Here is a 23425-nt window from a genome sequence, read left to right as displayed (position 1 = left end):
GTGATTGAGATTTTTTCCATTTGCTTTGTATTTATACACAGTAGTCGGTACTTCAGAGGTTATCAGTTTTCTATGAAGGTTCAGCAAAACTATTGTATTGGTATATGTATAAAAAAACCAGAAGGATTAGCTATACAATTAATTGTATCTGTTCTATTCGCGTCTTCAGAAGTCGGTCAGTTGTAGGTATAGTGCGGTAGCATGATTGACTGTATTGCAGCATACAGTACTCAGCCCAGATGTCAGCGTAAGCAGATTATGATGTAACAATGCACTGTAAAGATACGGTTGTCAATAAGAACAAAGGATCGTTTGTGTAACAGATTGATTCCAATGCATTGCTTAGTCAAGTTTGTGGCTTCCTTTCGTTCTGGCTTTAAATTTATTCAGTCCAAATCCATGATTGTATGTACAAATTAAATAACCAAAAAGTATGTCGCCAAAAAAATCGCCAGATGGAATATTTTTGTCGCCAATAAGGAAAAAAAATCGCAATTTGCGACATTGGCGAAGCCCAGGACGATCCCTGATTGAAACAGCTATATAGTGAGATGCCTTATAGTGAGACCACTACATAGTGAAACTGCCTTTTAATGAAGTGCATTACCATATAATAATATGGATATGAATGTCTTGTAACAGGAATGACATCTTGTTATAATAAAGTCTGACAGTACTGTATGTGGAATATGTACAGTGAAATCCCTCAAAACCAAAACCTTAGTATACCAGAATCCCCTCATATATTTTTAGTCACAAGTTTTTCTTTCTTTATTATCATTTTCTCCCCAGTAAACCTAAACCCTGCAACTCTGAATACTGAAACAAATTTCAATCCCAAAAGTAATTTTTTATGCTAAAAAATACCACATCACACCGAAACTCAGTTGAAACATGGAAATATATTTAGCTGCTAAATTCCTGCTGGAACAGATTAATAACCAGTACTGTGGTGATCTAATCTGTGAAACAAGAACCCAGAAAATGTCCCATGGGCAGGTGTGGTTAAAACAACACTTAACAAATGCATTTTGAAAAAGATTGTTTATCGGGTGATTATCTAATTGTGATTGATTTGTATTCATGATTAATAGAACATTGTTTGTTTTTAAATTAAGTATCAGGGCTTTTTATTATCCATGTGTGTGGCGATGCTTTGACGACAGAGACCGATAAAGCAGTATTTTAAAAGTCAGATTCACTCAACTGATTTTCAATAGAGCAAAATCATAACATACATGTATTTATGTAGCCATGACTGTCGTTTGTCTTCACTCACAACAGTGATGTTTTGCATGCAGTGCTATGGGTGAGAAATTGAAACCACTTGTAATTGGCAAGGGCCAGAAACCCCACTGCTTTAAGGACATTATAATTATGTTACAAATTTGCCCGTGACATACATAGCTAACAGGAAATCATGGACGACTACAGGTATTCATGAAATGGATAAATAATGTAAACATAAAGGCAAGGAGAGACAAATACTTGACATGACAATGACCTGATCTACATATTTCATGAAAGCAATCAGACCAATGATGAATGCAATCAGACCAATGATGAAAGCAATCAGACCAATGATGAATGCAATCAGACCAATGATGAAAGCAATCAGACCAATGATGAAAGCAATCAGACCAATGATGAAAGCAGTCAGACCAATGATGAATGCAATCAGACCAATGATGAATGCAATCAGACCAATGATGACCAATGATGAATGCAATCAGACCAATGATGAATGCAATCAGACCAATGATGAAAGCAATCAGACCAATGATGAATGCAATCAGAACAATCAAAGCAATCACACCAATGATGAAAGCAATCACACCAATGATGAAAGCAATCAGACCAATGATGAAAGCAATCAGACCAATGATGAATGCAATCAGACCAATCAAAGCAATCAGACCAATGATGAAAGCAATCAGACCAATGATGAATGCAATCAGACCAATGATGAAAGCAATCAGACCATTGATGAAAGCAATGAAGATGATGATAAGAATGTAAGTTCTGAGCCACCTGGCAGTGATATGACATACCCTAAAATCTTAGAGCTTATAAAATAGATTAAAAAACTTGGCAATTGCTAAGGATGACCATTAAAAAACTTGGCAATTGCTAAGGATCACCATTATTTGGCAATTGCTAAGGATCACCATTATTTGGCAATTGCTAAGGATCACCATTATTTAATAAATGCTAAGGATGACCATTTTTTGGCTAAGGCACAAGAAATGGAGTCATTAAGACAAACCACATTAACTGAAAAACAGCGTAAGAGACGACAGACAAGGCTCCATGCCTACCTCAAGCCAGGCTCTTGAACTGTGAACATTAGGAATTATACGGAATATTTAAACATTTTGAAGTATCAGTCATTCCAATGGACTTGCAGTAAAGTTATAAAAGTACTGTATCTCATTCAATCTTCAAATGTTTCTTGTGATGAGGACAATATTTCTATGTGGAGCAACCATACTTATTCATGTGACAGGATAAGTTTTTCAGTAGGAATCGATACTATTCAGCTAATTTTTCATTAAATGAATGTATTTAAAATAAAATACAAAAAACAACAGCTTTCTTAATTTTGTGCACTTTTACAAACAACATACAATTTCTCATCAATGCATTCATTCTCTCTAAAAAAAAGTGCTCAGAAAGATACCCTTTTCACATCTGTAAAAACCTCAGTAAATTGAAAACTTCTCAAAACCAAAATGCTTTGTGGGTTCCAAAGGTTTTTGGGTTTGAGGTTTTTCATTGTATTACCTCATCACGACACTGTTTCTGACACATCTGACAAAACCATCTCAGCTTCTGAAGTCCCTTGGCTTTGATTCGGTTGGCTATAGCTTTGGGTGTCAAAAATCCTCCCTTCTCTTTCCCCATGATGTGTTTAAAATCTTAACTACACATCTGAAAACCAGAATTACAATGTTAAAGAAAAAAGCCAAAAGCTGTGTCTAACAAATTGAAATGGAACTGATAAATTACAAAGCCCCACCCATTTACCACCAGCTGTTAGTAAGTCATTGTTTATATCAAATTCCAAGGAACTAATGAACATCATCATCCTGGACTACAGGTGAATTGTTATATACACATGAAGTGATAATTACCAATATCATGGACTATATGTGAATTATTATATAACACATGAAGTGATAATTACCAATATTATCATGGACTATATGTGAATTATTATATACACATGAAGTGATAATTAACCAATATCCTGGACTATATGTGAATTATTATATAAGACATGAAGTGATATTTACCAATATCATGGACTAGATGTGAATTATTATATATACATGAAGTGATAATTACCAATATCATGGACTATATGTGAATTACTATATAACACATGAAGTGATAATTACCAATATCATGCACTATATGTGAATTATTATATAACACATGAAGTAATAATTACCAATATCATGGACTATATGTGAATTATTATATACACATGAAGTGATAATTGCCAATATCATGGACTATATGTGAATTACTATATAACACATGAAGTGATAATTACCAATATCATGGACTATATGTGAATTATTATATACACATGAAGTGATAATTGCCAATATCATGGACTATATGTGAATTATTATATACACATGAAGTGATAATTACCAATATCATGGACTATATGTGAATTATTATATACACATGAAGTAATAATTACCAATATCATGGACTATATGTGAATTATTATATACACATGAAGTAATAATTACCAATATCATGGACTATATGTGAATTATTATATACACATGAAGTAATAATTACCAATATCATGGACTAGATGTGAATTATTATATAACACATGAAGTAATAATTACCAATATCATGGACTATATGTGAATTATTATATACACATGAAGTAATAATTACCAATATCATGGACTATATGTGAATTATTATATAACACATGAAGTAATAATTACCAATATCATGGACTATATGTGAATTACTATATAACACATGAAGTGATAATGACCAATATCATCATGGACTATATATAAATTATTAATAATGGTCTGTATATAAATTATTACATAACAAATGTAGTTCTAGTTTTAGTTTTTTTTAAATTTGTGGCAGTATGGTTAACTGATGGTTAGGAATCAATTTTCTAAGCTTCACACAATTAAAAATGGACACCTGACCAGTGATCAACAATGAAATTGTTTCTATCATGCTTCTTTGGCAGTAAGCACACTCTATTCAGAAAGCTTTGGATACGTCTAATTCATTCAGTCGAAAATCAACCATAATGATCCTTTCCTGTGTCAAAAATGGAAAATAAGGATTGATGGCATAAGGGAATGGCCTAAAATCTACCCAGCCAAAAGCACTCCTTTCAGCAAATGAAGGGAAAACTATTGATAACACTCCCTCCTTTTATCCCTATCAACAAAAGGTAACTAACCAATGTAATTCAAAATCTGATTCCTAGCTGACTCCATTCTAATTTTCTTATACAGTTTGCATGTTCAGCCTATTATAACTAATATCAATGTAAAGAAGGTGTTCCAAATGTATTTCCCCAAGTAGGTTGCTTTCAATTTTGATTTGTTGTTATGCTATGCTGTAATAAATAAATATCAATCCTTGCAACCAATTAGAACTCAAAGTAGCCTATGCACTGTATGACATGAAGCCTATGCACTGTATGACATAAAGCCTATGCACTGTATGACATAAAGCCTATGCACTGTGTGACATAAAGCCTATGCACTGTATGACATGAAGCCTATGCACTGTATGACATAAAGCCTATGCACTGTACGACATAAAGCATATGCACTGTATGACATAAAGCCTATGCACTGTATGACATAAAGCCTATGCACTGTATGACATAAAGCCTATGCAATGTATGACATAAAGCCTATGCACTGTATGACATGGAGCCTATGCACTGTATGACATAAAGCCTATGCACTGTATGACATGAAGCCTATGCACTGTATGACATAAAGCCTATGCACTGTATGACATGAAACCTATGCACTATATGACATAAAGCCTATGCACTGTATGACATAAAGCCTACGCACTATATGACATAAAGCCTATGCACTGTATGACATAAAGCATATGCAATGTACGACATGGAGCCTATGCAGTGTATGACATGAAGCCTATGCACTGTATGACATGAAGCCTATGCACTGTGTGACATAAAGCCTATGCACTGTATGACATGAAGCCTATGCACTGTATGACATGAAGCCTATGCACTGTATGACATAAAGCCTATGCAATGTATGACATAAAGCCTATGCACTATATGACATAAAGCCTATGCACTGTATGACATAAAGCCTATGCACTGTATGACATAAAGCCTATGCAATGTATGATATAAAGCCTATGCACTATATGACATAAAGCCTATGCACTGTATGACATAAAGCCTATGCAATGTATGACATGGAGCCTATGCACTGTATGACATAAAGCCTATGCACTGTATGACATGGAGCCTATTCACTGTATGACATAAAGCCTATGCACTGTATGACATGAAGCCTATGCACTATATGACATAAAGCCTATGCACTGTATGACATAAAGCCTATGCACTGTATGACATGAAGCCTATGCACTGTATGACATAAAGCCTATGCACTGTATGACATGAAGCCTATGCACTATATGACATAAAGCCTATGCAATGTATGACACGGAGCCTATGCACTGATTGACATAAAGCCTATGCACTGTATGACATGAAGCCTATGCACTGTATGACATAAAGCCTATGCACTGTGTGACATGAAGCCTATGCACTATATGACATAAAGCCTATGCACTGTGTGACATAAAGCCTATGCACTGTATGGCATAAAGCCTATGCACTGTATGACATAAAGCCTATGCACTGTATGACAAAGCTTATGCACTGTATGACATGGAGCCTATGCACTGTATGACATAAAGCCTATGTACTGTATGACATAAATCCTATGCACTGTATGACAAAGCCCAAAGATCTCGCTAGGATTTTAAAACAAGGAGTACAGGACTCCCAGTTTGGTAAAAAGAGGAGTTCCACCATCGAAAGTTGCAGTCCCTTCTTTCCTACAGAATCAACATAGATGTGAGTGCATCTATTTTTAGATGGAGAGGTTTCCGTAATGTAATCACTCACTTTAATATAGCTTCATTACAACAGTCCATTGACAGGATTGCAAATTTATGGTTTATTTATTGGTCTACATCCTTGTAGTTTAAAGTTAAATCTTTAATAAAATAATACACTGGCTTTGCTTTCAATGATTTGTATATTTTTCTGAAAATATTTGCCCGATGATGTACGAAAACAGACAATCTAATAAACTGGTACATTCCAGACTTAGCGAAGTCCGCCATTATTTCCCGTTAGGCCTACTGGTTCACTTACAGTTTCAAACTAATTTTATGACAAAATAGTGTACAAGAGGCAGTTAACATATCCAGATCACCGATTCTGATCTTAAAAAACATGTTTGTATGTTTTATCATCAAAGGATATCATGCAGGAAATTGATAGTTGCTACGTTACTCGAAAAAGAGTTAAAGGTAAATCAGCTATCAAAACATAAGCTTGTGAATGGGCAGGAGTTTGTTTGTCAACGTAATTGATATCAAAACTTGGCCTAGCTACTGATCTATTGATGAATACATTTAGCTACGAACACTAACTGGGCTAAGGCGAGGGGCATTTTTAAAAAAAATATGGTTAATGTACCTCTTGAATAGCTCTTGTTCGTCCATCAGAGTGATACTGAATTTAGTCAATCCAAGTAAGGATTTATTCCAAACACTAAGCTAGGCATCACACACTTTCTTACACTTAGCTAATGTCCTATCAGGGCTATCAATTCTAGCAGCTTTAGCACTCTTCTGAATCTCGTTACAATCTTCATAAGTTTGCCGTTTAACCCCACAATACTTATCCAAATTTACGGATGGCATTTTGTCCAAGTCTCAACATGTCTTGATTCTTGTGCACTACTTATTCTGATACATTTGGAAATGAACACAATAATGAAAGCTAAAGTTGTTTATTTGATGTACTTTTATAAATGACCACATGTACATCTCTGGGTCTTTCTGACTCTGAATTCAATCACTGTAAATATCAGTACATTTTCCCACCCGGTTGCCAGTCAAAGCCTTTGGACTGGCCGCCCAGCTATTGCATCATGTTCTTTTTGATGTACTCTTATAATGGCAACATGTATGTACATCAAGAGGTCCTTCAGTCACTGAATTCTGTCATTGTAAATATCAGCACAGCTAATTGATCAACACATCTTCCCACAAAGCAGGTGACAGAAGCAGGACTGGCAAGTCTTTGAATTTTGCCGCACACCTATTACATGCGAACGGAGAACTCCCACCTCAGTGACTTTCTGCGTCCCAGATCAAAAATTGGCATCCAAATATGCGTAATTAAGCATTTCCGAGATCTCTTAAGCCTATGCCATGTATGACATGAAACCTATGCACTGCATGACATAAAGCCTATGTGATGTATAACAAAACATATGTAATGTATGACAAAGCCTATGCACTGTATGACATAAAGCATATGTACTGTATGACATAAAAACTATTCACTGTATGACATAAAGCATATGTACTGTATGACATGAAGTCTATGCTGGGTTCATACTAGAGTCAACAAAGTGTTTAAGTAACTTAACCAGAAATTAGAGCACTGTAAAGTAACTTAACCAGAAATTAGAGCACTACTATATCAAATACTTACTTAAAATACGTAAAATAAATCCTGTAATTTAGTGTAAAGTGGATTTTGTATATATTAAAATGATGGGACCCTGAGTCGCCAAGTGGTCTAAGCACTCTCTGTTACTGATCACTGCCAACTCACCTCTGTCTGCGTGGGTTCAGGTCTCAGATTCGGCCAATGTGGGTATGTGAGAAAGCTTGCCAGTTGCTTCTTGTGGGTCAGTGGTTCTTTCCGGGGGGGGGTCTTGGGTTCTTCCTCCACCATTAATACTGGCTGCCATGTATAGCTGATCATGTACTGAAAAGTGGCATTAAACCCCACAACAACAACATTAAAATGAAGAAATACCTGAGTCATACACTATGTGTATGAATTGCCTTAAATATTTGCCAATTTCTCCTACCTTCATTGTGAATTACTTCCTATAGAATAAATATTTTTCTGCCCCCTCCCCCATCTAACTAAAGAAGCAATACATAGTTTCTGCCTTTTTGTACCTACAGTCCATCTTCAGGTTGCAATCTAGTTTTACACTTTCCAAAGGTTTTGATTTTCTAAAGATAAATAATTTCCCAGGTTTTCCTCACTGGTTATTTAAAACAGATCATGTATATCTTAGGTATTGTTAAAAGAACTTTAGATTCCCTTTATTTTGGTGTATGATTGATCATGGGTCAAGCTAGTCTTAAACTTTAGGGAGAAATGACTTCTCCTTTTGGACAGAACAGGGAAAAGTGAAAGCTCAGCAGGAAGAAGTGGACATGAAGCAAGAAGTGCTCTTATTTCAAGTATGCCCTCTATTTCCCAGTATTCATATTTGCATTTAACATTGGATTTAAGTAATACTTTATTTTCAAGTAGAAAATTTTCTGAGTTATTTTGGCCATATGACTATAAAAGAATAATAGAAACTACATTGGAACACATTTCATATGAGTAACCAGATTACATTATTGTAATTGCAAGTTAGTAAAATTGCTTAATCAACTACCCTTAATCAATTTTTTTTCAATATTTTTTTATACTTTCAACAAATTCATGCTTGGCACTATTTGTGCTTGAATATTCCAACCAGATAGTGTTGGACTATTAGCCATTCACTAGTAATTGATACATTTATTATGCCTGATATTTATCCCCCTTCTTTCAACCAATGGCATTAAATCTTTCCAAACACTCACTTTTCATCATTATTGCCTGTCACAACAAAGAATCTGTGTATCCACTGCTTGTTGACCTAAAAAAATGTTTAATTGCTGATCCATGTATTGAAACAAGTCTGTTTCAGACAAAGACTGAAAATTCCAGCATAAATAGTGCCAAACAGTGTTGGTCTCCACCAGTAATGTCATAAGAAAACAAAGGTGGAGACCTACTTGATGGCCTCAACAGTCCCTCTCTCAGAACTTAAACGCTAAATAAGAGGTGGGTAAACTTTCCAGTGCAAGTGCCACATACACAAATTTACACTATGTCGCGGGCTTCATAGTTCATTAAGTAAAATAATTAATATTTGAAATAGCAAAACCAACAGGTTTTTCTAAATAACATCTAATTAATTTTCAGTTGTTAATTTGGTGTTAATATTTGAAAACTTAAAACTTAAACTTGAAAAGAAGCACATTTATTTGATAAACAGAGTAACATAAACAGAGTCAGTGTGAACGATGACTTGTTCCTAGGCCGCATGAAAACTCTTGCCGGGACGCATGAAAGCCCTTGGTGGGCCGTAGTTTGCCCACTCCTGTGCTAAATGTAGAGTGTTACTTCATCCCTAAGGAAATATTTTGGTCAACTTGGGTTTGAAGATAAAGCGAGGAAATAACACCGTCATTCACGTCATTATTGGTCTAAATATAAGAAAACTTACACAGAACTGCGAAAATGTCATTTACAAAGATTTAGATGAACGAGTTCAGTGTTTTAATGGGTCGAGTTTTTGAATACCTTAGAAATTTGACTTCAATCTATCTGAATGCATGCTACGAATATTCGAATAGTAATATTTGGTATTCCTTGCATCTCGAGTCGTGACACAACATGGCTAGCGTTACCCAATACTATTTTTAACAGTGACGAAAACGACTACAATTATACAGTAACAAAAATAATATCATTCGACAGATTAATTTTATGTCAATGAACTATTTTTTTCCTCACGTTTACAAAAAAGTTTTGTTTTTAATTTTGGACATCATATGAAACATTGTAACTGAAATTAGGCAGTAATGTGAACGGCTACACGTCGTATGTCCTAACTCTTCAACAAAATATCAAGTATAATTTGTTGTCTTCTGATAAACACAACTTACGTATTTGTTAGATAAATGTCGCTTAAAAGCTTCTCGGCAATGAACTACAGACTCGTAGGTAAAGAGCAGAGAGTATCCCAAAGAGAGTACCATATAAAATGTAAATGTAGGAGCAACTCCGGCTAACAAATCAGCTAACTATATCCGGTATTAATAGTCTGCAGGTTTCTCATATTGAAGGTGATAATCTGTTTCTATGTCTAAATATTCGTCATAATATATTATTTTAATGAATATCTAGTGTTTAGATAAATATAAATGATTCTAAAATTAAACCTTTGATTCCTTTAAGTTCTAGCGGACCTACCCATTGAGTAATCGGACTGATAGTCGGAATTAACAAGTATTTAAAATGTGACTTAAAGTGGATCAAATAGTGCGTTAAGACACATTCTGGAAACAAATTTCCAGTAGAAACTGAACGCTTAAAGCAGTTTACATATTGCTGCTGCTGCTACTCTACATCTACTACTGAGAATAAATTTTCGGTACCATTGAGTTGCCATTTGCTTATAAAGAATCATACAAGAAAGATCAACAAACCAAAATAATATTCAGATAAATTGTGATTTTTGTAGAAATATTATGGAATCCTTTAGATTAGGCTTATCGAGAGCATCTGTCGCTATGTTCCACTGAAATGATATTGATAAGATAGTTGTACCTTATTTGAATTACGAAATTCTGTATGTCGACACAAATCTTTGGATGCATTTGAGTCCTGGAAAATGCAATTTATGTAATCCCATAATACAGTAATAACATCTTGTTTCCATACAGGTTCAGCCTAACTCGCCTGATAACAGAAAGTGGAATTGCCTTGGACTTGAGGGGGGAGAATAACTGTTACTGATCTGACCCTGTTTTCATGAGTTAGTTTCTTTTGTTAATGGTATTATTTATCAGGAAATTAAACCATTTAAATTTTACACAAAGGCGAATGAGTGCTTTGCAAAATAGTTCACTATTAAATGTGCAAATGAGGATAAACAGCCTGTTATTATTGCATTTGAAATATAAGGTCACTAACGCTAAACCAAAGCCTTTAACTTTACCGAGAGTTTCTCTAATTGAGTTAGTTTATTTTGTTACTTTATTTTTGTCGTTAATGTTTGTTTCTCTGCTGCTATAGTTAAATCATTATTATATCAACCAAATAGTTTATTAAGATCTACACAATATCTTGTTCTGGGATCGTGTACATTTATTGTTATAAATCATTGCGGAGCAGACAGTGCTTTTGAAAAGAAATTTTTGAAATTAATCATGTCCATATCCCCACTACACCATGTCTGATGAATATTTCGCAGAGTATGTGTATCGACTCCATTAAACACAACTAAAATATTACAGTTATCTCTGATTACTTTAGGTATTTGTACATATCGTTGATTAAGATAAATCACATCAGTACATTTATGCCTTCCACGGGAAAATATTCTTGCTGGATTTGTGAAGCATAACATCATTATACACAGCTAAATTATTCACAAATCCATCTAATTCATCTACGGACGGTGCTTCATCAATATCAGTTATAAAATTTAATAATGTCATCGCCATCTTCATTTAACAATTTTGCATTTTCATTAAAATCTTTAAGTAAATCATAACATTTCTAATCATCAACTGACGGATGTACTGAATACAACTGATCCCATTTGAGCCATCTCATTATCAAATTAAGCAGTAGTTGTGTTTTACGGACCCAGATGGACCTATTATTATCATTCTGATAGAATTCGGTAATGCTGAAATATGTTTTACTGGCTCATGCTTTCGTGTCGCTGAGAAATCAATGACATCCATGTTGTAGAAATATAATAAATAATATGGATCTATATTGTGTTCGATGTAGAGCATCCACTCCCACAAGTGGATTAACAACAATAAAAACTAAAAATAAAAAGCGTGAACATACAGGTAAATGTGTAAAATGTGGTACAAATAAATACCAGGAACTACATGGGCTAAATACCCAGGAGAAAACATCTTCCTGGATATAATGAGTGTGGTCCTGGTACCCGACTTGATAAACAAGATCAACCAAGACCTGGAGAGTATCCTATAGATGATATTGATTGAGCATGTCATGTTCATGATGTAGCTTATAAAAGTAAAGATCTGCAACAACGGCATATTGCAGATGTGAAGTTGATTCATGTATTAAATTCTATAATAATAAAAACATCTTTCAGATAATTATTAGCTAATTGGTTGGTAAGATCTGCGATGAAAGGTAAGTTATTATTCGGAGTCGGTAATTGATCAACCGATTATTATAAAACAAAAGAATCTATTTATTATAACCCAAGAGGATATTGGAGGGGTAGAGCAGCGATTAGTAAACTCGCTGATGCAGCAAATGTTACACGTTATGTTGCTGCAAAATGGTTAGCACGACAGGCAGTATGGCAAATTAACTTTCATCGCCTAAAAATTTTAGCATGCACATTTTTATATCAGCATTCCTAATGAAGTTCATTCAGCAGATATTTTATTTTTACCACATGATACTATTAACATTGGAAGATGTCAATCACCTACGTATAAATATGCATTAACAGTCGTTGATGTTGCAAGTAGATATAAGGAAGCACTATCAACTAAAACAGCAACTGAATTTTCATCTGCTTTTGAACGAATTTATCAACGAGGACCCTTACAATGTCCAAAACTACTACAAGTTGATCCTGGCAAGGAATTTCTTGGTACAGTATCATCTCTGATGAAAAAACATCATGTCACAATTAGACGAGGACATACTGCAAATTATCGTGATCAGGCAATTGTTGAACGATTTAATCGAACACTTGCTGAGCGGTTATTTGGATATCAATATGCGAAAAAATAATTCAGAAAGATACGAGATCTCGCAAATAGGTTGCAAGATTACCAAGTGTGATAGTTGCGTTAAATAATGAAATTACTCAAACAACTGCCACGAAACCGATTAATGCGATTACAAAAAAAAAACTTATACCAATACAACGACATGACTTTTCAAAACAACCAGCATGAGGTAATGTTGCTGTCAGGTATTTATATGAACCCGGTGAATTTGAAGGCGGTAAAAGAAAGAGCGACTGATCCTATTCGGAGTATTACGACACAAAATTTATAGCGTGGTAAGATTCACGGGTAGACCTGCAATATACAGATTAGATTCAATTGCTCATCAACGTGGATTTGTACGCGAGCAATTACAAGTAATTCCTGAAGACACACAATTACCACCGCATTCACTTTTGTAAACTAGCACCTCGACGTCGATTACATTCAAGACAAGTCAGCATTACATTTTCGCGTGTAAAACCAAAATTACTATGAATTCTGTTTGCAGTAAATTGTCTTGGATTATTATTTGACTACTACCACAACATTACTGTGTTACAACTCGCACAATGATTAATTTGCTGTTGTTTCATTGTCGTGATCAAAGTCGCGCTTATTATTTTGTCACACTGTTTATACACTGCGAGATAAACTAAATTTGACCATTCGATACGATCATCGACGATCCAAACATTTGTATCAGAGATGGTTAATCCTTGTGATGAATGAATTGTAATTGCATATTCTAGCGTCCACGGAGGTTCGTCCATAGTAACGCGCTCTCAGAATAACTAAATATATTTTTTGTCTTATTCTCCATTCACCCCATGATACTTAGGTGCCGATATGTAATTGTTCTAGAAATCCTGTAATTTTAATTGATATAAGATGAATCCGTAGCGACTCTAACCGCGGTATCAGAAACGCTATTTATCATTGATAATAGATTTATCGAAACGTACGCAATCATTGAAGATCTTAAATGAGTATACTGCGGTGACTCACCATCAGTATAACTCACAATTGTATCTAATTTAGTTCCGTCTGATATATTAACATTGCTTCGACTTATAAACGTATTTTATTCGTTGTATCAGCAATTATATAATCTAGTTCAGCATCATCTATAATCAATCTTGTACAATGTCGTTTATGATCATATGATCTTCCTTGGGTGAATTTACCGATTATTTTTCTGCCAAAATCTTTTGGGATTTTATTCTCAAAATCAGTGATATCGGGATTTTCATCATCGGAATATTTCTTTTGTTGTGGTAACTAAACTTCTTTCTGCGGACGATATGATATAATTGCTTCACTTACTGTTAACATTAAGAGTATTTTTACATCGAGCATATACCGTAATAATACCGTTGGTGTCCACATTTTTTCTGAAAAATAATTGCCAAACCAGACATAACAAATCGGATGAAGATTTTCGGCAAACTGAAATGACTCGATACAAGCGAATCCAGTCAAATAAAAAGATGGTAATGGTCCATTTATCGATACTCTGGTCATTTCCTGTGTGGGTTGTCCAAATCGCTCAAAATACTTAGAACACTCTCCTATTCCAAGAAAACTTCCCGGATAACATGCAACCATATCAACTGAAATAAAATCTCTATAATTGTATTCAGTATTCCATAATCCACCATGTCCATATTCGACACACCTGCGTTGTATTTCTTCAAGAAAACACAATCGTGTTGATTTCCACGATTTTTTCTCCCTAACAAAATGAGCAGCAACTGAAGGAACGGTAAAATAATTACTCAGTAATTGTTCAATATCGGCATAGGTGTATCTAGATGCAAGATTTTTCATTTCTTCATGGAGAGATTCTGTACGATAAAGAACGCCATTAGGCCGTAAAAACTGATCATAATTTCCGTTATCTGAACATTGCAATAACCACACTGATACAGGATAATTCTTACTTATTTCGTTAATAAAATCAAATATATCTCCTTGATAAAATTTAAACAGTTCGATTTCGTGGAAATATTGTTACTGTATTAGTCCATTATGATCAATAATTTCAATCGAAGCTCCTTTCGATTTATACTTTGATTGGTATAAAATCTCCCTGTTTATTTTTCTTACCATTATCGGGAATTTTAATTTCTTTCCTAATTCAGCGACGTCTCTGACAAATGCTCTGGAATCTTTAACTATTTCTCCCCAATCACTTATTATTTTATGTCTTTTATTCATTAAACCATTTCCACTTATTGCGTTTGTAAAATATTCCGTTACTCGTTCCGCTACACAATTTTGTGTGTGAAAATTTCATCGGTTTTAGATTATTAACGCTGGGTTTATCATTTATCGGATAAATTCCATAAATAACCGCGGTTACAGGATACGCTATGACATAATACGGTTTGTCAATACTAGTAATCATTCCTGATTTGGAATTTTTAATTAATACGGCAATTGTTTTATTCTGAAGGACAGGGTCACGTTTGTCACTGATAATCCAAGTATTGTTTGTTTCTGCAAACACAATAAACTTTACTCTGAAAAAATATATTTGATCGTCGAGATAATTAATACTCGTTGCCGCTCGGTTGTCGTTCATTGTAGCATCGACAACTTTGTCGACACCATCGGTGTTACGTATGATTTTGAACGTCGACCACACGTAAGATGCACCATCTTTGTTAAATTCTTTCTTGGCGTCACGAATAGCATTAATAAAACTTTTATTCGTAGGATCAACCAGAGCTCGCATCGGTAAGTCGGGTGATATTCTGTTAGGGTTAAATTTATTTTTATAAGACTTAATTTTAATCTCTGTTAATTCGTTCATATTATAATTAAGACATATATATTTCAATTGATATATTTTATATATGCAACGATTCAAACAAAGAACAGATGGCTTATGGTAGGCTTTATAACTCCTTGTGACAAAGCTTGTGTAAACGAATTCTGCGGATATCATTTACAAAATGTACGTAGAGGGAGTTTAGGACCTAAACCGTGTCTGAAGTGTGGTGTTGGCGTTAGAGGAAACACACAAGTGTGCAATGTGGTGGTAAAAAAAATACAGAGAGCTCAAAAGATATTCTGATAAAATAAATAACTAAGACAATAATGATAAAATTATAAGAAATGTGAAAGTTTATTTAGCTAGATTTTAAAAATAATGATGTAGACAAATTATTATTTAAACAAATGATATTATATATAAATGGAGCATAAAGAATTTGTGAGACATTACATCATCAAGAATTATGAATCATCTCGTTATGGTATCATCAGGCACTGTCGACTAAAACAAAACAGTCGGTAATGTCACTAATACTGGTTATCTCATGATCAATACTAAAGGGAATACATATTACTCTATCATAGGTTCGTCTACAAATGTTTTCGAGAGGTACTCGAAGACGGTCTTGTGATCGATCATATTAATAACCTGTTACTCAATAACTCTTTAGATAATTTGCGAGACATTACACACAGCCAGAACTGCAGATTTGGAAATACTGGCAAACGTTAAAAAATTGCAAGACTTGTTAAATATGTAAATACAGAAACTGGTGAAGAAATTATATTTCAATCAATGAACGCAGCTGGCAGATATTTTAATATTTGCCAGCGCTTGGTTCAACATGTCGCAGATAATATTACTAAATCGACCTTTTCGAACAAATATAAATCAAAAATAAGTTTTCATTATTGTGAAGGAAGATAAATCTGTCAAACTAAGATATCTCCGGTAGTTGCTACTAATATTATAATTACTAATTATTTATTTATTTTTTGTTTATATTCTACATCGTTAAATACACTGTTATTTGATTAATCTTAAGGTTGATGTGACAAATATAAATTACTATAAAATTCCAGCATTGTTGAAGGGAGATAACTCTGTCTCTCTTATAGAGTTGTTGTTGTGGGGTTTAACGCCATTGTTCAGCACAAGATAGGCCATACATGGCGGCCAGTATTACTGGTGGAGGAAGAACCCTGGAAAACCCAGGGAAGAACCACGACCCACGAGAAGCTACTGGCAGCTTCTCCCACGTACCCACGCTAGCCCAGCCTTGGAATCGAACCCACGCAGACAGAGGTGAGATGGCAGTGATCCGGAACGGTGAGCGCTTTAGACCACTCGGCCACTCGGGGGCCCCCCTCTTATAGAGTAACTCAGTAGTTACCTTGCTTGTTACTGCGAATTACCTCAAGAAAGGATATAACTCTGAAGCTTTCTTTCTCCGTTGAGCTTACTTTGTTCCTCATCGTGTTGCAAATAATATAACCAAATCGGTATTTTTAAAGAAATACAAAACAAAGGCGTCTTAGTTCAGGGTATAACTCTATCATAAGGCAGAGTAATTTAATGTTTATATGACTTCGCCGATTTTATATGTCAAAGGGAATAACCCTGTTATATAAAGGTAAAACCTGTAATCAAGTAAATAATGTTCATTTATTGATCAATAATTTTCTTTTAGTTGATTTTTTAAAGAAACATTATCATTTTTTTCTCAATTTGTCAGGTTTAATGATTCATCTAGATTGTGTCAGCGATAGTAATAAAGAACAACAAACAATAAATACACACCATTACGTTAACTACTTTAATATCTATTTCTAATTTAGTATTTCAGATCTTACATACGTACATGCCCGTATGAGCAAAACGTGTGTAACTTAAATGATGTATTTCAAATGTGACTTTGTAAATGCAGAAATAAAATTATACAGTGTGTTCTGGAAAATCAGAAATAAATCCACGCTGTTGTTTACTCAGTACTCTAGCAGTCAAGCATAGATAACTTTATTATAAGTTCTGAGTCATATATCTGTAAGATGTGTACAGTAGTACAATGCTAGAATGTTGGATTCTCATACTCGAGGTCTGGCGATCGGAACCTATGATTGGCCATACTGTCGAATAATGAATTACGAAAATATTAGTGATTATTATTTCTGCAATAAAAACGACGGCATAAAAATTAAACTTGATCCATACATAATAAATATGTGACTTTGAATCACTGCAAACACGAAAATTTGAAGATAGATATACACTAGATGTACCCTACCAGCTGAATATAGATTCTTAACGATTACAACAAGGTATGCTAATATTTAGCTACTGTAAAATATATGAAAACAACGACAAAAGTTATTAGTGAAAGTAGTGACGAAAGTGAAAATAGTAAAGAGGATTTTGAAGGTATTAAAAACGTCACTGATGAATCAATTTAATGAAATCAGATTTTTTAAATTCAGAATTAAACACTATCTCTTAAGTTTATCTAATTCAATACAAGAATGTGCATAATTCATAATCTGATATGTATTGCACGTAATCATAATAATATGTTCTCGCTGCAGTTCGTTTAATTGTTCCTGCGTCAATAAAACTTTTTCATTGCCGTATTCGCCTATAGTTATATTAACACTAAATTGTTCTGTGTTGACTGGGGGTTATGTCATTATTGTTCTGATGGCGTTTTCAAGCACCGCTTTGTCGTGTATGAAAACTCTCACATGTTGGTTCATTATATAATACTATAATACCTCTTGGTTAAATAATTAATTGTGAAACACGCTGCATGATCAAAAATCGTTAATATCTTACATATAAATTTATATTCAGATATTTATTTCTTAAATCAATTAAGTGTCCGGATTGGTCAGTAAGTTTCAAATGTATTCTTGATAATAAATTATTATGACATCGTATATAAACCGGATTGATCTGTTATTGTACAATCAAATATCCAGGAGGTACATGCGGTGTAAATGTAAAAAAAAATTAGATCCTTGCTGAGCCTGACTAGATTTTTCAAGCTCTGTTTGATAGCTGCCATCAGTTGCATCACATACAAGATTGACTGCGATTGTTGATGTTATATTTACAATTCATGGTTAAATATGTATACCGCCACCGTACGAATCATTGTTATGCTTGAGAAGAGATGCTGGTGGGGCTATTTTTCTCCTAGACTCAACAATTTTAGGAAAGTTTTCATTAATAATGGTTTTTAGTTCTTCTTTATTAAACTTTGGTACAACAAATGTAAAATCACCTGGTCCTTTATACACTTCTTATGTTATTTTATAATGATTGATAAATGGTTTTCTAGGGCGGGGAAAATAAATAACATGTTCATATACTTCTTCAATGAAATTTTATTAACAGTCACAATCTGATTCTATTTGATTTAGATGTTCTATTGTTCCAATGATCGGTTGTTTTATGTCATCACTATAGTATTGTGATAACGACGAAAACAAATTTCGTATTTTGATGATTTATTGGTTGATCTCAGAATTAATGGGACCGGAATACATTTTATAAACGTCCATGTATCTTAACTCATCACGAAAAGCATTAATATTTTATACATCATCAGTTCCATTACACCGGAAAATATTTGGAGATTTTGGAGTTTATATATATATATATATATATATATATATATATATATATATATATATATATATATATATATATATATATATATATATATATATATATATATATATATATATATATATATATATATATTAATTGATTATAGATTTTATTCTGCACTGGAATTCATCATTGATTTGTTCGATTTATAATTGCCTGTTGCAATTCCCACAACATACCAGTCTCGTGTTCCATCATTTTCGTTTTGGTGCAAATGCAGGCGAATTATTCGCCTGCAATCCACCGAATGATTTTGATCTGATATTTGGCCAGCTATGGTATACTCGTAATTGTGCTAGTGCAATTTCTTTCGCTGAAATTGCAGTTGGAAAATTAACATTAAATTCAGGATTAGTTGCGCAAACTGATATAATTGTTATTTTTGTTGGAGCTGTGTTCTTTACAATCTGTTGAAGAATTTCGTTCGGAGTTGACATTATTTAAATCCGTGAACTCAGAATCTGATATATTTCCATCACTAAGACTTGTTGATAATAACGAGGATAATTTGGAGTATGCTAACGTCGCTGTATGTAATTTTATTATATAATCATGCAATTTTGTGTTTGTGCACGTGCATATTTTTTGTGTGCAATGATATTAAGGATACTTGCAGTCGTTGTCGCAGCTGAAACACAAATAGTTACAACTGCTGATGATGGCATTGTTATTGTTGACTATAATACGCCGGCTCCAGCCATAACAGCAGATACTGAATAAACAATTATGTAAACGATAACTACAAGTCTGTGGTATTTTTTTTAAACTTTATACTCGTCAACGATATTTTTTATTTTCTTTTTGCCATTCACGTGCTTGATTGTATCTACAACGTTGAACGATAATCGGAATACTAATTATATTTTAATTAGGTGGGAATTTAGCTACTAATTCAAGACACCAATAATAAATCATTCCGATTTGATTTCTTCTTCTAGTTTTTACAGTAAATGTTTCCTCGTCGTTTTGATCTAACATCACTAACATAGATCCAGGAGATCCACCTGACGGAGTCAGTGGATAATGACGTGAAATCGTGGTAGATATTATAACTATTACAACACCAAGTACTGTATATACCGGTAACCTCAGCGCGATGTTGATTGGTTTTATTGAGTGGTGACCATAATGCTTGGTCAGACGCTACTGTATATACCAGGCTGATAATCTGCTTTTGGGGAATTTTAATCAGATTAGTTTTTTGAACGATATCAGGAATTCCACTTATAACATCTTCTATTCTCTTTCTAATGTCATCGATATTACTCTGCGCTATCGTGATTAACTCTGAAAATGATTTAGGCTCTCTGATAACACCTAATCGTTTATTAATCGTTTCAATGTCTGACATAGCTGTTTTAATATCGCCGAGTTTTGTATTAATATCAACAAGTTTTACGTTAACATTCAACGGACTTCCAAAGAATTCCTCTGCGATTTCATTAATTTTTCTAAAATTTCTACGAAGATTTGTAAACATACTTACTTGAGCGTCATACTCAGCTCATAGCGTCGATACTTTAGTATCTATTGTGTCTACATATTTTTTGTTGTTGCAGCATCTTCATCAGATGTTGGATCTCTTAAAACAACTATTTTATTTCCATTCATGCAGAGTTCACCTGTCAATATATCACCGGTAGATCGTAAACAGTTAGCAACACTTTTTACAATTTCATTTCTAATAGTTGCGATTGACATATTTGAGTCTCTAATTTTTCCATCATTGGTAAATACTGGAATGTTATCCGTAGTACCGTAGTACCGAGAACTCTATGAATTATGTCATTCCATTTGATATTGCTCGTCTTTAAAACACCGTATTTATCCTGAAAAATAACAAATTCATATCGGTCAACTCCAGAGAGGTTCATAATATCGGCAAGTTCATCTTTAGTCGTTTAATTTGACAAATCAATATCATCTTATCTTTTTTGTCTTTGTTAGAATAAGATCTTTTGTAAATATCAACCATTATACTTTAAGATCTATTTAAAACGATTAACGGCTATTTGCAAAATCGTGTATGACTTTATGAGGTGGTAATGTTGATTTTGAGATAGCATTTAATACATTAATTACTTCACAACCACATACTGGCGGATCAATTAGTGTTTGTGTTGGCAATGACGAATACCAAAATGGATTGTTTCTGGCGTATTTTAAAAATTATATTGGCGGAGGAAGTCCATATGAATCAAAATAAATAGAACATCGCGGATCAAATGCGCATGCAACCCAGTGAGTACCAGGTCCAGAACTACTATCAAGATTAATAATTCCTGTTTCAATATTATTTGGTTGTTTTGGTAATTGATCACATAAAAACTCCTCTAAAAAGATTGTATATTTAATTTTAGAAGTATCAATTTAATCATAATTTGAAATTGGACGGATTAACGAACTGTTCCTGGAAGTCTCAGACATTTTCAGTATCGATAGGGGGTTCCTGGTAATCTTAGACCCCTTCCCCTTATTTTTATTCTCCCTCCTCTTATTTTTTCAGTAAGCTTTTTACCAGCAGCCCAGCAACAGCACTTAAAACACCAAGTGCAGCTGTTATTGCAATGGTTGGAACTGCAAAGGCTATTAACGCCGGTAAAACTGCAAAAAGTGGAAACATACCACCTGTTTTAATCGAGCCTTTAACTGCACCAGCAGAAAGATTGAGTTTAATGCCTGTTTTTTATTGTTTGGCGCTATTGAAATGTCTGAGTTGACATTCTGACAATGATAGTTTATTTTGACCACCTGTGATCTGATCTTCTTTTAGTGATAATTTTTATTCCAGTATTTTTGCTGAACTTGATTGAAGCTCTTTAATCTGACTGGGAGTCAGACTGACACTAACATGATGATATGACATTTATAAATATCATGAGTGATTTAATTACACGTTTCCTACTGGAGCATCAGTAACTCTTAATAGCCCACCAGCACCTTCATTTAACATTAATTTGTTGCCGAGTATAACAGCAACTGCTCTGTAATTAGGAACAGTTTCAGCGTCTCTATTTATTCGAGCTCGAAAGTGAATATCAACAACAGATTTTCTACTTAAATCAAGATGTTCCAACAAAAAGTAATAAATCGGATACAGTCTTTAAAATCTAGTTGTGATATTTGCAAACCATTATCTATATTTTGATCACGTCCCATAAATGTCATTAACCAATGATGTGTACGTGCTACATGATTTAATTAAAAAATTTAATAATATATTTTCAGCTGGTTCTTGATGTCCATTTATTGTCGGTGAAACATCAGAAACTCCAAATTTGTCAAATATCATTGCACTTTCTTCTTGCGAGTTTACTCGTTATTTTGAAAAACAATGAAAATATGCCTTGGAGCAGAAACACCTTGCTGAGATGCTATATGCCATGTGAATAAACCATTAACTGTACTTTGAACACTGTCTGTAGTTGTTGTTAACCATGATAATAATGATTTACCATCTGAATCCGTAAAAGAGAGTAATTTCTGTTCAGCAATAGTTGGAGTCATTACTGGCATCAACAAAGTTTTGTTAATAATACTTTACCAGCATTAATGCCAAATAGTATCATAATCAGTAGCATTTCTTATAAGTATGCTTGGCCCCAAAAATAACCTTTCTAATGTTTCTACAAAAAATCCAAAGATGTGAGACAGTGGAATCACGCATGAAAATCTTCTATTACCTCTTAACATCAATCGACGTGTTGTAAAACCCAAGTTGAAGCATGCATTAACACTAATCATTACATGCTGTTAATCAACATCACCGGTGTTGGCAGCATTTTCTATTAGACAAGAACTTACCATTGAATAAACAGGGTATTAATACAGGAAAAATATTTTCCTCCACTGAAATATGGTTTGCAAACCAGTTTAGGGCTGGGAAAGTAGGTTGAGTTGTTTATAGCATTATTTAAAATTACCTTTCACTGGTATTGGCTTATAGGCACCATTAAAAATAACCTACAGTTGGTACTGGATTACAGGCACCATTAAAGATAATCTACCCCTGGTACTTCTTGTTTTAGTGTCATTCATAATTACCGTACATATATT

General features: G+C 33.9%; 1 protein-coding gene across 1 annotated transcript in view; it reads right to left on the bottom strand.

The window, feature by feature from the left end:
• Positions 1–10164, bottom strand: part of LOC149804169 (DNA/RNA-binding protein KIN17-like) — a 56295-nt gene extending 46131 nt beyond the window's left edge. Inside the window, exons 1-2 of the mRNA XM_089954147.1 lie at positions 10090–10164; positions 2785–2931 (exon numbers count right to left, since the gene is read on the bottom strand). Coding sequence (XP_089810273.1) covers positions 2785–2904 — 120 coding nt within the window. The 5' untranslated portion in view covers positions 2905–2931; positions 10090–10164. The remainder of the gene's footprint in view (positions 1–2784; positions 2932–10089) is intronic.
• Between the last annotated feature and the right edge of the window lie 13261 nt (positions 10165–23425).

Source organism: Sinohyriopsis cumingii, chromosome 3, assembly GCF_028554795.1.
Source record: "Sinohyriopsis cumingii isolate HCF-2022 chromosome 3, ASM2855479v2, whole genome shotgun sequence".
Classification (NCBI taxonomy): domain Eukaryota; kingdom Metazoa; phylum Mollusca; class Bivalvia; order Unionida; family Unionidae; genus Sinohyriopsis; species Sinohyriopsis cumingii.
This window is presented reverse-complemented; position numbering and strand designations above follow the sequence as displayed.